At 29.5% G+C, this 15,468-nt stretch overlaps 1 protein-coding gene across 12 annotated transcripts in view; it reads right to left on the bottom strand.

Annotated features, from left to right (window-relative positions):
* The window catches only part of LOC119609784 (sodium/potassium-transporting ATPase subunit beta-2), a 40,690-nt gene extending 26,199 nt beyond the window's left edge, over positions 1 to 14,491 (bottom strand). For 2 of the 12 annotated variants that reach the window (XM_037964695.1, XM_037964705.1), the window contains exons 1-2: positions 14,378 to 14,491; positions 8,245 to 8,913 (exon numbers count right to left, since the gene is read on the bottom strand). In XM_037964695.1, coding sequence (XP_037820623.1) covers positions 8,245 to 8,368 — 124 coding nt within the window. In that variant the 5' untranslated portion in view covers positions 8,369 to 8,913; positions 14,378 to 14,491. Of the gene's footprint in view, positions 1 to 8,244; positions 8,914 to 9,250; positions 9,413 to 14,100; positions 14,120 to 14,264 lie in introns of those variants that run through there. The other 10 variants (XM_037964701.1, XM_037964707.1, XM_037964704.1 and 7 more) reach the window with 9 other exon arrangements.
* Between the last annotated feature and the right edge of the window lie 977 nt (positions 14,492 to 15,468).

The raw sequence follows: 15,468 nt of genomic DNA, 5'->3' as shown, positions 1-15,468 counted from the left end.
CTAGAACTGAACTAGAACTGAACTAGAACTGAACTAGAACTGAACTAGAACTGAACTAGAACTGAACTAGAACTGAACTAGAACTGAACTAGAACTGAACTAGAACTGAACTAGAACTGAACTAGAACTGAACTAGAACTGAACTAGAACTGAACTAGAACTGAACTAGAACTGAACTAGAACTGAACTAGAACTGAACTAGAACTGAACTAGAACTGAACTAGAACTGAACTAGAACTGAACTAGAACTGAACTAGAACTGAACTAGAACTGAACTAAACTGAACTAGAACTGAACTAGAACTGAACTAGAACTGAACTAGAACTGAACTAGAACTGAACTAGAACTGACTAGAACTGAACTAGAACTGAACTAGAACTGAACTAGAACTGAACTAGAACTGAACTAGAACTGAACTAGAACTGAACTAGAACTGAACTAGAACTGAACTAGAACTAGAACTGAACTAGAACTGAAACTAGAACTGAACTAGAACTGAACTAGAACTGAACTAGAACTAGAAATAAGTGGGTCCCCTTTTAACTTTAACAGTTATTTGTGGCTTAGTAGTTTTAAAAAGTAATTTAATACAATTTATTAATGATTAAGATTTAGAGATTTATTACATTTAGATTTTCAATAATTAACATGAAATCATTTAAAAATTGTGGTTTGGCAAAAACTCACAGTCGTTAACTAAACTTCGGCAAATGTCAAGAACACTTTGCTTAAACAAAAAGCACAGAAAATTTACAATAAAAATTATGTAATTTATGACGTGATTGCCACCACAAAGACCCACTTGTAATTGAAACGTCTCTCTCTATATGATTAAATAGCCTACATTCCACCCCTTTCCGCAAAAACTATGACAAGAACAATATGTAAACAATAGAAATATTATAACACTATCTAACATACTATCACGTCACATCTTTTTTAGATATTGATCGATAATTTTTTTTATTATTATTTTACAGACACACAAAAAAATTGTTCAACGAAATGTCATAATTTTTATATATTTTTCCATATCAGTGATTTTAACATATCAATTATAGCAATGATTGGCAGAAAATGACCTTATATATATTTATAATATCTAAACAATTTACAATTGATTTATGACAATTGCAAACGTAATGTAGAATAGTTAGAAAAAAACTATAGACAAAACCTTTTTTAAGACTTTATTTATAATTTTAAAGAACAGAAATGATAAATTTATTTATTTATCACTAGGTTGAGGTTTATTTTTGTAAAAAAAGGCTTAAAAAATTTATCAATTCTAATTTGTTGTTTGTAAAGTAAAGTGTGAGAACATTTTTGTTGTTATATAAAGTTATAAAAAGCAATAAATATGTAAAAAATTCTGGAAACTTTTACACTATTTGCTTTGTGTGTATTTAAGTTAAGGCTACCATATTAGTTTGAAATGAAAAGATTGTCTAAATAAAGTGGTAACTTTGTTAATAACTGAACTAGAACTGAACTAGAACTGAACTAGAACTGAACTAGAACTGAACTAGAACTGAACTAGAACTGAACTAGAACTGAACTAGAACTGAACTAGAACTGAACTAGAACTGAACTAGAACTGAACTAGAACTGAACTAGAACTGAACTAGAACTGAACTAGAACTGAACTAGAACTGAACTAGAACTGAACTAGAACTGAACTAGAGCTGAACCAGAACTGAACTAGAACTAGAACTGAACTAGAACTGAACTAGAACTGAACTAGAACTGAACTAGAACTGAACTAGAACTGAACTAGAACTGAACTAGAACTGAACTAGAACTCAACTAGAACTGAACTAGAACTGAACTAGAACTGAACTAGAACTAAACTAGAACTGAACTAGAACTGAACTAGAACTGAACTAGAACTGAACTAGAACTGAACTAGAAACTGAACTAGAACTTTACTAGAACTGAACTAGAACTGAACTAGAACTGAACTTGAACTGAACTAGAACTGAAACTAGAACTGAACTATAACTGAACTAGAACTGAACTAGAACTGAACTAGAACTGAACTAGAACTGAACTAGAACTGAACTAGAACTAGAACTGAACTAGAACTAGAACTGAACTAGAACTGAACTAGAAACTGAACTAGAACTGAACTAGAACTGAACTAGAACTGAACTAGAACTGAACTAGAACTGAACTAGAACTGAACTAGAACTGAACTAGAACTGAACTAGAACTGAACTAGAACTGACTAGAACTAGAACTAGAACTGAACTAGAACTGAACTAGAACTGAACTAGAGCTGAACCAGAACTGAACTAGAACTAGAACTGAACTAGAACTGAACTAGAACTGAACTAGAACTGAACTAGAACTGAACTAGAACTCAACTAGAACTGAACTAGAACTGAACTAGAACTGAACTAGAACTGAACTAGAACTGAACTAGAACTGAACTAGAACTGAACTAGAACTGAACTAGAACTGAACTAGAACTGAACTAGAACTGAACTAGAACTGAACTAGAACTGAACTAGAACTGAACTAGAACTGAACTAGAACTGAACTAGAACTGAACTAGAACTGAACTAGAACTGAACTAGAACTAGAACTGAACTAGAACTGAACTAGAACTGAACTAGAACTGAACTAGAACTGAACTAGAACTGAACTAGAACTGAACTAGAACTGAACTAGAACTGAACTAGAACTGAACTAGAACTGAACTAGAACTGAACTAGAACTGAACTAGAACTGAACTAGAACTGAACTAGAACTGAACTAGAACTGAACTAGAGCTGAACCAGAACTGAACTAGAACTAAACTGAACTAGAACTGAACTAGAACTGAACTAGAACTGAACTAGAACTGAACTAGAACTCAACTAGAACTGAACTAGAACTGAACTAGAACTGAACTAGAACTGAACTAGAACTGAACTAGAACTGAACTAGAACTGAACTAGAACTGAACTAGAACTGAACTAGAACTGAACTAGAACTGAACTAGAACTGAACTAGAACTGAACTAGAACTGAACTAGAACTGAACTAGAACTGAACTAGAACTGAACTAGAACTGAACTAGAACTGAACTAGAACTGAACTAGAACTGAACTAGAACTGAACTAGAACTGAACTAGAACTGAACTAGAACTGAACTAGAACTGAACTAGAACTGAACTAGAACTGAACTAGAACTGAACTAGAACTGAACTAGAACTGAACTAGAACTGAACTAGAACTGAACTAGAACTGAACTAGAACTGAACTAGAACTGAACTAGAACTGAAAGAACTGAACTAGAACTGAACTAGAACTGAACTAGAACTGAACTAGAACTGAACTAGAACTGAACTAGAACTGAACTAGAACTGAACTAGAACTGAACTAGAACTGAACTAGAACTGAACTAGAACTGAACTAGAACTGAACTAGAACTGAACTAGAACTGAACTAGAACTGAACTAGAACTGAACTAGAACTGAACTAGAACTGAACTAGAACTGAACTAGAACTGAACTAGAACTGAACTAGAACTGAACTAGAACTGAACTAGAACTGAACTAGAACTGAACTAGAACTGAACTAGAACTGAACTAGAACTGAACTTGAACTGAACTAGAACTGAACTAGAACTGAACTAGAACTGAACTAGAACTGAACTAGAACTGAACTAGAACTGAACCTGAACTAGAACTGAACTAGAACTGAACTAGAACTGAACTAGAACTGAACTAGAACTGAACTAGAACTGAACTAGAACTGAACTGACTAAACTGAACTAGAACTGAACTAGAACTGAACTAGAAATGAACAGAACTGAACTAAACTAGAACTGAACTAGAACTGAACTAGAACTGAACTAGAACTGAACTAGAACTGAACTAGAACTGAACTAGAACTGAACTAGAACTGAACTAGAACTGAACTAAAACCTGAACTAGAACTGAACTAGAACTGAACTAGAAATGAACTAGAACTGAACTAGAACTGAACTAGAACTTTACTAGAACTGAACTAGAACTGAACTAGAACTGAACTTGAACTGAACTAGAACTGAACTAGAACTGAACTAGAACCGAACTAGATCTGAACTAGAACGGAACTAGAACTGAACTAGAACCGAACTAGAACTGAACTAGAACTGAACGAGAACTGAATTAGAAACTGAACTAAAACTGGAACTAGAACTGAACTAAAACGAACTAGAACTGAATTAGAACTGAACTAGAACTGAACTAGAACTGAACTAGAACTAAACTAGAACTAAACTAGAACTGAACTAAAACTGAACTTGAACTGAACTAAAAGCTTAATAAATAGACCAAGTAGTCAACAGACTAGTCCATTGACTGGTCCCTAGACTGGTCAACAAAGTAGTCAACATACTAATCGACTAATCAAGAGACTAGTCAACAGACTAGTGAATAGATTGATAATAGACTAGTATATTGTCAAGAGGCAGATCCCTAGTCTGACTAGTTATGATGTTTAAATTATAATTAATAAACTTTTTAATAATATCTTCAATCTTAATTAAAATTCTACGCTAAAACACCATTATTTTCAACATTTTCTCAAATTGCTCTCTGAAGACATCTTATTTATATTTTTATACAAATTTTATTCACTTCTCTTTAAATACTCTTCTTCTTTCTTTGTTTGTTTATTTATACAAAAAATATTATTAATTGGCATTGTATACATAAAGTACCTACATACATATGTATGTACATATATGTATACCCCTGATCAATTGACGACATCAGCAATTTCAAATCGATTTAAAGCAAATGAAAAATTTTATAAAAAAATCACTAGTTAAATGTATTGTAAATAAACATTAAAACAAATATAGACAAAACTTATACTTCATATGAATTTGTTTATAAAAAAATAAGAATTTGTTTGAATATTAAATGAAATGTCGTGGAGACAGCACACCAACCATAAAAGTGTTAATCAAAGTGAAGGGGGGAACATGAATGAAAAAGAAAAGAAAAAAAAGACAACAAAAATAAACATCCAAACTTTAATTTGTAAAACGGTGGGGTAGCAAAATTTTGAAATTTATTTAATTTTATGTTTATTTAATGTAAATTAAGTTCTTTTTTATGTAGTAGTACATAAATAATTAAAGAGCAAATAATTTCTCTGCAAAATTAGTTCAATTGCGACAAACGAATTTTAAAGATTTTTTTTAATGTGACAGACATTTTGAATAAGTTGTCATCCCAGTTTTATTGTTTTAATTGTTATAAATCTTTTAACACAGAACTCAAAATACTAGATTTAAAAAAAATGATCTTAACTTTACTCTTATTATATGCATTCGATTTCTCCCTGTTTTCTTGATGAGTATACTCAATATTAAATGAGTGTATTCCTCATACGTCATGGCAGGAATGTGAAGAAGTTTGAGCTTAAAATTTTCATAAATAGCTCTGAGAGCAACAATAAAAAATTAATTTCAAAAGTTTCCCTTGAAATTCACTGCAAACGTTATTTTAAAAATATTTTTAAATTTTATTAAAAATATGATATTTTTTAAAAATTGTCAAAATTTTAAATTTCGTAACAAATTCAAAAAAAAAAAAAAATATATATATATATAAAAATTTAATATATTTCTAAAAATATATTTTCAAAAACATTTTTTGTATTGGAAATTTTTATAAAATTCAGTTCTAGCTCAGTTCGAGCTCAGTTCTAGTTCAGTTCTAGGTCAGTTCTAGTTCAGTTCTAGTTCAGTTCTAGTTCAGTTCTAGTTCAGTTCTAGTTCAGTTCTAGTTCAGTTCTAGTTCAGTTCTAGTTCAGTTCTAGTTCAGTTCTAGTTCAGTTCTAGTTCAGTTCTAGTTCAGTTCTAGTTCAGTTCTAGTTGAGTTCTAGTTCAGTTCTAGTTCAGTTCTAGTTCAGTTCTAGTTCAGTTCTAGTTCAGTTCTAGTTCAGTTCTAGTTCAGTTCTAGTTCAGTTCTAGTTCAGTTCTAGTTCAGTTCTAGTTCAGTTCTAGTTCAGTTCTAGTTCAGTTCTAGTTCAGTTCTAGTTCAGTTCTAGTTCAGTTCTAGTTCAGTTCTAGTTCAGTTCTAGTTGAGTTCTAGTTCAGTTCTAGTTCAGTTCTAGTTCAGTTCTAGTTCAGTTCTAGTTCAGTTCTAGTTCAGTTCTAGTTCTAGTTCAGTTCTGGTTCAGCTCTAGTTCAGTTCTAGTTCAGTTCTAGTTCAGTTCTAGTTCAGTTCTAGTTCTAGTTCAGTTCTAGTTCAGTTCTAGTTCAGTTCTAGTTCAGTTCTAGTTCAGTTCTAGTTCAGTTCTAGTTCAGTTCTAGTTCAGTTCTAGTTCAGTTCTAGTCAGTTCTAGTTCAGTTCTAGTTCAGTTCTAGTTCAGTTCTAGTTCAGTTCTAGTTCAGTTCTAGTTCAGTTCTAGTTCTAGTTCAGTTCTAGTTCAGTTCTAGTTCAGTTCTAGTTCAGTTAGTTCAGTTCTAGTTCAGTTCTAGTTCAGTTCTAGTTCAGTTCTAGTTCAGTTCTAGTTCAGTTCTAGTTCAGTTCAGTCTAGTTCAGTTCTAGTTCAGTTCTAGTTCAGTTCTAGTTCAGTTCTAGTTCAGTTCTAGTTCAGTTCTAGTTCAGTTCTAGTTCAGTTCTAGTTCAGTTCTAGTTCAGTTCTAGTTCAGTTCTAGTTCAGTTCTAGTTCAGTTCTAGTTCAGTTCTAGTTCAGTTCTAGTTCAGTTCTAGTTCAGTTCTAGTTCAGTTCTAGTTCAGTTCTAGTTCAGTTCTAGTTCAGTTCAGTTCTAGTTCAGTTCTAGTTCAGTTCTAGTTCAGTTCTAGTTCAGTTCTAGTTCAGTTCTAGTTTCAGTTCTAGTTCAGTTTCTAGTTCAGTCTAGTTCAGTTCTAGTTCAGTTTCTAGTCAGTTCTAGTTCAGTTCTAGTTCAGTTCTAGTTCAGTTCTAGTTCAGTTCTCTAGTTCAGTTCTAGTTCAGTTCTAGTTCAGTTCTAGTTCAGTTCTAGTTCAGTTCTAGGTCAGTTCTAGTTCAGTTCTAGTTCAGTTCTAGTTCAGTTCTAGTTCAGTTCTAGTTCAGTTCTAGTCAGTTCTAGTTCAGTTTATAGTTCAGTTCTAGTTCAGTTCTAGTTAAGTTCTAGTTCAGTTCTAGTTCAGTTCTAGTTCAGTTCTAGTTCGTTCTAGTTCAGTTCTAGTTCAGTTCTAGTTCAGTTCTAGTTCAGTTCTAGTTCAGTTCTAGTTCAGTTCTAGTTCAGTTTCTAGTTCAGTTCTAGTTCAGTTCTAGTTCAGTTCTAGTTCAGTTCTAGTTCAGTTCTAGTTCAGTTCTAGTTCCAGTTCTAGTTTCCAGTATCGTAGTTCAGTTCTAGTTCAGTTTCTAGTTCAGTTCTAGTTCAGTTCTAGTTCTGTTCTAGTTCTGTTCTAGTTCAGTTCTAGTTCAGTTCTAGTTCAGTTCTAGTTCAGTTCTAGTTCAGTTCTAGTTCAGTTCTAGTTCAGTTCTAGTTCAGTTCTAGTTCAGTTCTAGTTCAGTTCTAGTTCAGTTCTAGTTCAGTTCTAGTTCAGTTCTAGTTCAGTTCTAGTTCAGTTCTAGTTCAGTTCTAGTTCAGTTCTAGTTCAGTTCAAGTTCAGTTCTAGTTCAGTTCTAGTTCAGTTCTAGTTCAGTTCTAGTTCAGTTCTAATGTAAAGAGAAATGTAAAGAGAAATTTTAAATGGAAAAGATTTCAAAAAAGTTAAAATTCAATAAAAAATCTGATTTAGAATTAGAAAAATATGTATATAAGTTTTGGATTTTCAAATGGAATTTTCTGAACATAGACTTTTTAGTTAAAAGTTAATGGGAAAGTTTTATTTGTAACTATTTGTCTCATTTACTTATTAATTAATGATTAATAAGTTTTTTTTTTTTTTGTATTTCATGTAATATTTTTTTGACAGATATAAACACGCAAGCACAACTCGCTAGTGTTATGACAACCAAGTATAAAAAGGGTGACCTATAAGTTTCTACATGACTCCAGGGCCACTATTTGAAAAAAACGAAAACTAATAATAATAAAAAATGAAAAAAATGTTAGAGAAATACATAAAGTAATTGTTGTTGTGGCAACAACACTATTTAGAAATAAGTATAAAGACAAAAAATAAATTATGTAAGACAATTACAAAATAATTGTAACAAGGAGAAAAATATATATAGAAAAAATAAATCAATAAATGAGCTTAGATTACAAAATATATAGATATATAGATATGTTTAGAGGGATTTAGAATTTTTATTAACTTACCCCAACTGCCGCCTGTACGACCCAGACATTGACTAGTTTCACTGTTCCACAGAAATGTTTTGAAGCCCTGCCATTTGCCCATTTTTGGAGGTGGCGCATAATATTCATTCTTTTTATCGGCCATTTTGTTTTATTTATATATATATAAACTGTGTTTGTTAAGGATTTTAGTTTGTTTGTTTTTTATTAAATTATTATTTTAAGGATTTTGTGTGTCTAGAGCAGTTTAGTTTGCTTTTTATAAATTATATAGTTTTTTTTTTTCTGGATTTACTTCTTCTCCTACGACTTCAGACTGCTTAAAGACGTTGAGGTGTCGTCTTGTCTTAAGGTGTGTGTGAGTGTGTTGGAAGGTTAATACTTTTTAGTCTATGTTTAACTTTATTATTATTCAGATGCGTATAACAATTTAATTAATAATTATTGGTTGATTTTTATTATTTTATAGATTGTTAGCAGTTTATCGCGTAATCAACTTTGTTGCAAAAACATTTTTACCGATTTTTTGTTGCTGGGGGGTTTTGAGGGGGGATTTTATTTATTGAATATTGTTGTTAGAGAGATTCGTTATAGATATATATATTTGGTATATTCTATGAATTGTTTTACTTTGTTAGAAGATTTTTGGTTTAAACTATTGACTGAATAATTTTACAAAGTTGATGACACCTAGAGAAAATACACAGAAAAAAAAGTAGAAGTTGTAGAAGAAAAAGTAAAAGAAAAATTAGTTTTAAAGAAAAAACATCAAATATAGATTTTATAAGTTTAAACAATTTTTTATTAAAAAATAGTTTTTATAGTTCTTTAAAACAGTTTTGATACACTTTGGTTTTTTAATATAAAAATTTTTTTATTTTTTTTTTTTTTTTTTTTTTTTTTTTCAAAAGTTTTTTATTAATTCTTTTTTTTTCTCCTTAAGGTTTAATAAAGTTTTATTTATTTATTTGAATTTGGTATAAAATTTTTTAAAAATATTTTCTAAATAAAAATTTTCTTTTATTACTTTCATCAACTTTTGGCCTACAGAACACAGTTATGTAACCGAGCACAAACCGTTAAAGAAAAAATTTCTTTCTTTCTTTTAACGTTTTCTTTGCTTTCCGTTTTGTTCTTTTTCCAATTCTATTCTCTACTGTTCTGTGCGCTGCTTTATGTGGAACTAAGAGTTCAATTTCAATTCCTTATTTCAGTTCTAAAAAGTCTCTTTTAGCTGTCATTTCTTAACAAGGAAAGTACTAAAAAGTTGTAAAAATTTTTAGTACTTTTCGTTTAGTACCATAAAGGAAATGTAATAAAATGTAAAATGACAATATAACAAAATATGTTGTAACCGTTAGTATTACAAAAAGAGAGAGAGAGAAAACGAGTGATTTCTTGTGTGTGTGTGTTTGAGAGAAAGCTTACAAATGTAACAGTTGTAAAAGTTTATTACAAGTCTTTAAGGCTGCTTTTTTTTGTCTTGATTCTATTACAGGCCTAATAGGAGCTATGTATGTCTCTAGTATTAACTATTTTCTAGAGTTTTATAATATCAAGTTGTAATAGAATAAACATAGTTAATAGTAAAGCTTTATATTAGAAATTTGGTAAAAAAAGGAAAGAAGAAAAGTTATAGAAAGAAGAGATTGGAAAATATTTAATTTCTTTTTCGTTAACTTAACGGAAAAATGTGATCCGATTTAAGAAATTAACAAATAATGCCTAAATTTTAAATTTTCTTTTGAAATTATGTATGTAGTTTTAACAATTATATAAAACTGACAAAATTGTAAAGAAGTCGAAATCCTAAGACCCTAGTATAAACTACTAAAGGATTAGGCTTAACTTTCGAATCCATATCTAGTTTCACAATTCCTCTGTTTCATCAGGTTTTCAAGTTGTTTGTTTACTAAATTTTGAAAAAACTCCGATTTTAGCCATACAGACGTTATAACAGCTTGAAAACTGCGTTATTTATAAATTTAGAGATATCAGCGGAAAGTCCAATCGATTGACTTTAAAAATAAAAGCTTAAACTCTGATCTAGCTTCTCACTTTTTCGAGATATTGTTACTTAAAGTTAATAACCATAATTTCTGCATTACATCACATTTAGGAGAGTTACTCAGTTTTGGTCATTTTAGAGTCAATATAACAGCTCTAAAACGCCTTTATTTATAGAGTTTGTGATGACATCTAAAACTCCCATTGATTGACTTTAAAATAAAAGCTTAATCTCTGTTCTAGCCTCTCTATTTTTCTATCTATTTTTCGAGATATCTTAATTTAATTTAACATTGGAAACAATTATCAGGCATAAACTTTAACGCATGATATCTCCATAAATACAAGAGATTTTTAAACAACAACAACTTTATATAACAAATTTGTTTGTTCAAAGCAATCTTTGCACTGTTATAACATCTCAAAAAGAACCAAAAATGGTTGGTTTTTCAATCTATAGGACTTGATATCTCGTTAACATAATGTAATGATGAAATTTTTAGGCCAGATTTAGTCCAGCTCAGTACTTTATGTAAGTTTCCTATTGTCTATGGGTTATAAAATTTTCTGGTCTATGTTATTTATTTGATTACTTTGGGACTTATAAGAAAATGTTATCTATGTTAGAGATAAATCTTAGAGTTTTAACGATTTCATCTCCTACGAAATAGAATCGTTATAATTTTATTGAAACTTTATTGCTTTAGAATAGCTAAGACTCTTAGAACTTATTAGAAGTCCCTTCTCATGATCTGCAGTATCTCGAAGAAGGCCAGTGACCCAGATCTAATGGAATGAAATTTGTTAAAAGTTGCAACTATCTTCATTTTAGAAAAAGTTGGTTGAGTTAACGTTTAACTTCTTAATCTCAACATTAGGACCATGCCGGCAATCGGCCTAGTTCGTTTTAATAAGACCAACAAGAAATGCGACGAACTTATCAACAATAAACTTACAAATAGTAACCAACCCACCGGAGTTACAATTCATACTAGAGATTTACTTTCGACAACTTTCGATTGCTGAGTTGACAGTCTTTGGCCGATTATGACTCTGGTGGTTCCGAGGTGAAGCAAACACTGTTGAACTTTTATTGTAGCTGTTTAAATGTGGCCAATAGTTCTCTCCGGAGAGAAAAAAACTTTCAGTTGATTGCTGAGTTACCAATCTATGGCCGATTATGGCTCTGGTGGTTCCGAAGCGAAAATATAATCGTGTGAAGGAAAGTTGAAATTCAAATTTTACTTCAAATATAAAGTAGTTATTTCATACATTACTTGGTAATGAGAGATCGTTATTAAACACATTATTATATTAAGATGAATAATAATTGTAACCAATTATCAAGAACTTTTTTATCAAGAACAGACAAGAGTTTAGTTTTTTAATTCCTAGTTGATATCGGTATAATTTATGTAATAACAATATAGCTTGTCTGCTTACCGGTTAAGTGAAGTTTTTGCTGGGTGTGTAATGTATTTAGCAAATGTCGGGTTTTAAAAACTATAATATATGTTTGTTTTTAGAAAATTAAGGTAAAATATAGAAGATGTCATATTTTGATATCGAGTAAGTGAAACTTCGAAAAGAAAATTTCTTTAAAAATTTTCCAGGTTATGAAATTTTGTAAATATTACGAAAGATTCGATTATTATTAGATTCTTGTTAACGAATTATTTTGAATAGTTTTGTAAACGTAATTAAGTTGTAATTTTGTTGGGAATTTCGAATTTTAAAAGAAATTTTAAATATAAATCCGTTCATATAAATATTTTGGAAAATTTGAAATTTTTATACAATTCAGGAATAATTCCTGAACTCCTTATTTTATAAAACAATTCTTCAGGAAGCTTTCGAAATATTTTTGAAAATTGTGAAATAATTCAATTTTAGAAAAAGTAAAATGAGAGGAATTCTAATATTTTGTCTGCTTTCTAAAGTCTTGAGTAAAATCTACCACAATTTTAGAATATTTGTTTCAAACAGCTAAAGTTGCCTGATGTTAACTAAGCAAATAAGGTTGCCAGATTGTAAATAAAGGAAATTTGTTAAAAGAATACGGAAAAAATAAGAAAAAAGTTTAAAGTTTTTAAAAAAAAGTCTTATTTTTGACTTTTTATTTAATATTTTTTGGAAAATTTTTAGAATATTTGATATATTTCTGAGAAACATATAGAAAAACTTTTAAACTCAAATAAATAGTTCTTAAATATGTCGTTTTAACATGAAAAAAAGCTTAACTTGTCACTTTGACAAATAAGAAAATGTCATAAAATTCTGGAGAGAGTATATTGAGAGCATTCAATGTGACATTAAACGAGTAATTAGCTGTTGAAGGGTAAAATTTTAGTAGAAAAATTTGAAGAAAATTGTATATAGAAATACAATTTTTAATGGAAAATATTAAAAAAAAAAAAATTTGATTTTATTTTCAAAAATATTGAAAACTAGGGTTATGTTAAAATGTAAGTTTTTATTATAACAAAGTTATTATTTAACTTTTAATATTACTAGAGGGCGTGGCTTTTTTCTTAAAATGAAAATATTTTTATTTATTTATTTTTTTTTTTTTAATAATTACGAAACACTTTATTTTTAAAATGTAAGAAGTTAACCTCTATTCAAAAGAAAAAAGGAATAAAAATTATAAAAAAGAAACCCCTTATGTGTTACTAAGGCAATAGGGTTTCAAACAGAAAAACAATTTTGAACACAAAAGATTTCGTTTTTTTTTTTTTTTTTTTTTTTTTGAGAAGTTTTTATATCTCCTTAAGTATTGGTATTTGTACAATTAAATGCAAACATTACTCTACTTTTTTCGGAATTATTAAGAAATGGCAGCAGTACCCTTACGCACACACAAACTTATCCTACTGACACATATTAAACGTAATTTATTTACACGACTTTTTTTTTTGCTTTATTCTTCTTTTTTTTTGTTATAACACTTTTTTTTCTAATACTAAAGAAGTCCTTTTAATGAAAGCAAAAGAGGAAAGAGAGAGAGAGAGAGAAAGAGCGTAAAAGAGAGTGTATTAAAGCTTAAAAGAGTTTGCGTGTTTAAAAGTGAAACACAGCTAGAAATAGTTATACAGTTAGGACAAGAGCAAGAGAGCTTTGCTATATAATAAGAATTAAGGATAAAGAAAACTTTAATAAAAGTGTTAGGATAAGGAAGAGTAAAAGGAAAAAAGTCCTTGTACGCATAATTTACTGTTATGCACTCTTTCTCTCTCTTTATGAACTTTTACAACCACCATTTTGCTTTTCTTAACACACACTCTCTCTCTCTCTCTCTCTGTATGTTATAATAAAAACTCTCTTCTTTTTTTTTACTATTACATACAAAACAGGATAATTTTTCTTTTAGGAAAATGAAAAATTTTTCTAAATTTTCTTTAGTTTTTAAAGAAAAGTCAAATATTTTAACTAAATTTTAGAAATATGTTCTTTTTTCCTTAATTTAAACCTAAAAACCTAAAAAAAAAACTTTTAAAAATATTAAAAAGTTTTTTCTTAAGCTTCTTGCTCTTTTAACTGTTTTTTTTCCCCGTTATTGATTTTTCCGTTAATAATGTATGTAAAATTGTTACACAATATTTTCCTTAACTTAAAAAAAAAATCTTTCAGTTTTTCAATTCTATAAAAGTTTATCATATTTTTTATAATAAAAAAAAGTTTTTTTAAATTGAATCTTCCAAACTGTAAAATGATAATTTTATATAACAGTCTTTTCTTTTAGGAAAAAAAAGTTCCTTTTTTTCACCCATAGTAAAAGAAAAAAAATCGAATTTTTGTATGTATATAAGTGTTACAAGGATATTTTTTTTCAATTTTTTTTTTTAAATACTCCAAACACAAATAACCCACAATTTTCACTTAAACAGTCAAAACTTTATATATATATTTTTACAATTTTCAAAAAGTCTTTATTTGCACTAAATCCTTTTAATGTTTTTTTCTTTTAGTTCCAAAAAAAGTTAATTCTTTCTTTAATCCATATATAATATTTTTTTTTCACTATATATATGTACTTTTTTCCTTATATATACCTAAGTATATATAATAATTCTTTCTTATTTTTTTTTCTTCTTTTGCACTATCTGTAATATAAATTGGGGTTTTTAATCCGTATTCAAAATTCTACCGTATGTCGTCCAGAGTTGAAACGCCAATGATAGTGTCTTTACTGCAACTGAAAGAGAAGTTTTATTTTCTGTGTTCAAAATTTGTTTAATGGTATTCGTTGCCTGAAACGACTTTACTACAATTGTGTGTGTTGTGCTTTTTTTTTCACTACCCATAGCCAGACCAGGGGTAGGGGGCTTTACAATTTTTGTTCTAAAATTGCTTCTTTTCTATGGATAAACTATGGGTTCGTGTGTGTGTTTGTAAGTTGTTTTAGTACAACAATCATTGGTATTTGATTAGTACCACCAATAATAGCGCACATTGAGCGTAAGAGCGACGTCAATAGAGAGCTTTTCATGTTAATTTTTTGGGGTTGTTTTATTCTATATAAAATGGAAAAAGTTTTTTTGCTAATTAATTGAAAAAGCTTAAAGCCGTTAAAATGTTTAAATTTGAATTTGAAGTATTTTGCTAATAAATGAAATTGCAGACTAGACTAGGTAGTCTGTGCTGTAGACTATAATATAAACCATACTATAGATTAAGCTCTATACTACACTACAGATTAGACTTTAGACTAGACTACAGACTACACTATAGAATAGAATATGTGTTAGACTATAGATTAGTCTATATACTAGACTATAGACTAAACTATAGACTAGACTATAGACTAGACTATAGACTAGACTATAGACTAAACTATTGACTAGGCTATAGAGTAGGCTATAGTCTAGTCTATAGTCTAGTATACAGTCTAGTATACAGTCTAGTCTATAGTCTAGTCTATAGTCTAGTCTATAGTCTAGTCTATAGTCTAGTCTAGTCTATAGTCTAGTCTATAGTCTAGTCTATAGTCTAGTCTATAGTCTAGTCTATAGTCTAGTCTATAGTCTAGTCTATAGTCTAGTCTATAGTCTAGTCTATAGTCCTAGTCTATAGTCTAGTCTATAGTCTAGTCTATAGTCTAGTCTATAGTCTAGTCTATAGTCTAGTCTATAGTCTAGTCTAGTCTAGTCTATAGTCTATAGTCTAGTCTATAGTCTAGTCTATAGTCTAGTCTATAGTCTAGTCTATAGTCTAGTCTATAGTCTAGTCTATAGTCTA

This window comes from Lucilia sericata, unplaced genomic scaffold (genome assembly GCF_015586225.1).
Source record: "Lucilia sericata isolate MDLA Ls3-8-SP2 unplaced genomic scaffold, ASM1558622v1 Contig001060F_arrow, whole genome shotgun sequence".
Lineage (NCBI taxonomy): Eukaryota > Metazoa > Arthropoda > Insecta > Diptera > Calliphoridae > Lucilia > Lucilia sericata.
The sequence above is the reverse complement of the archived record's forward strand: the minus strand, read 5'-3'. Positions and strand labels throughout refer to the sequence as shown.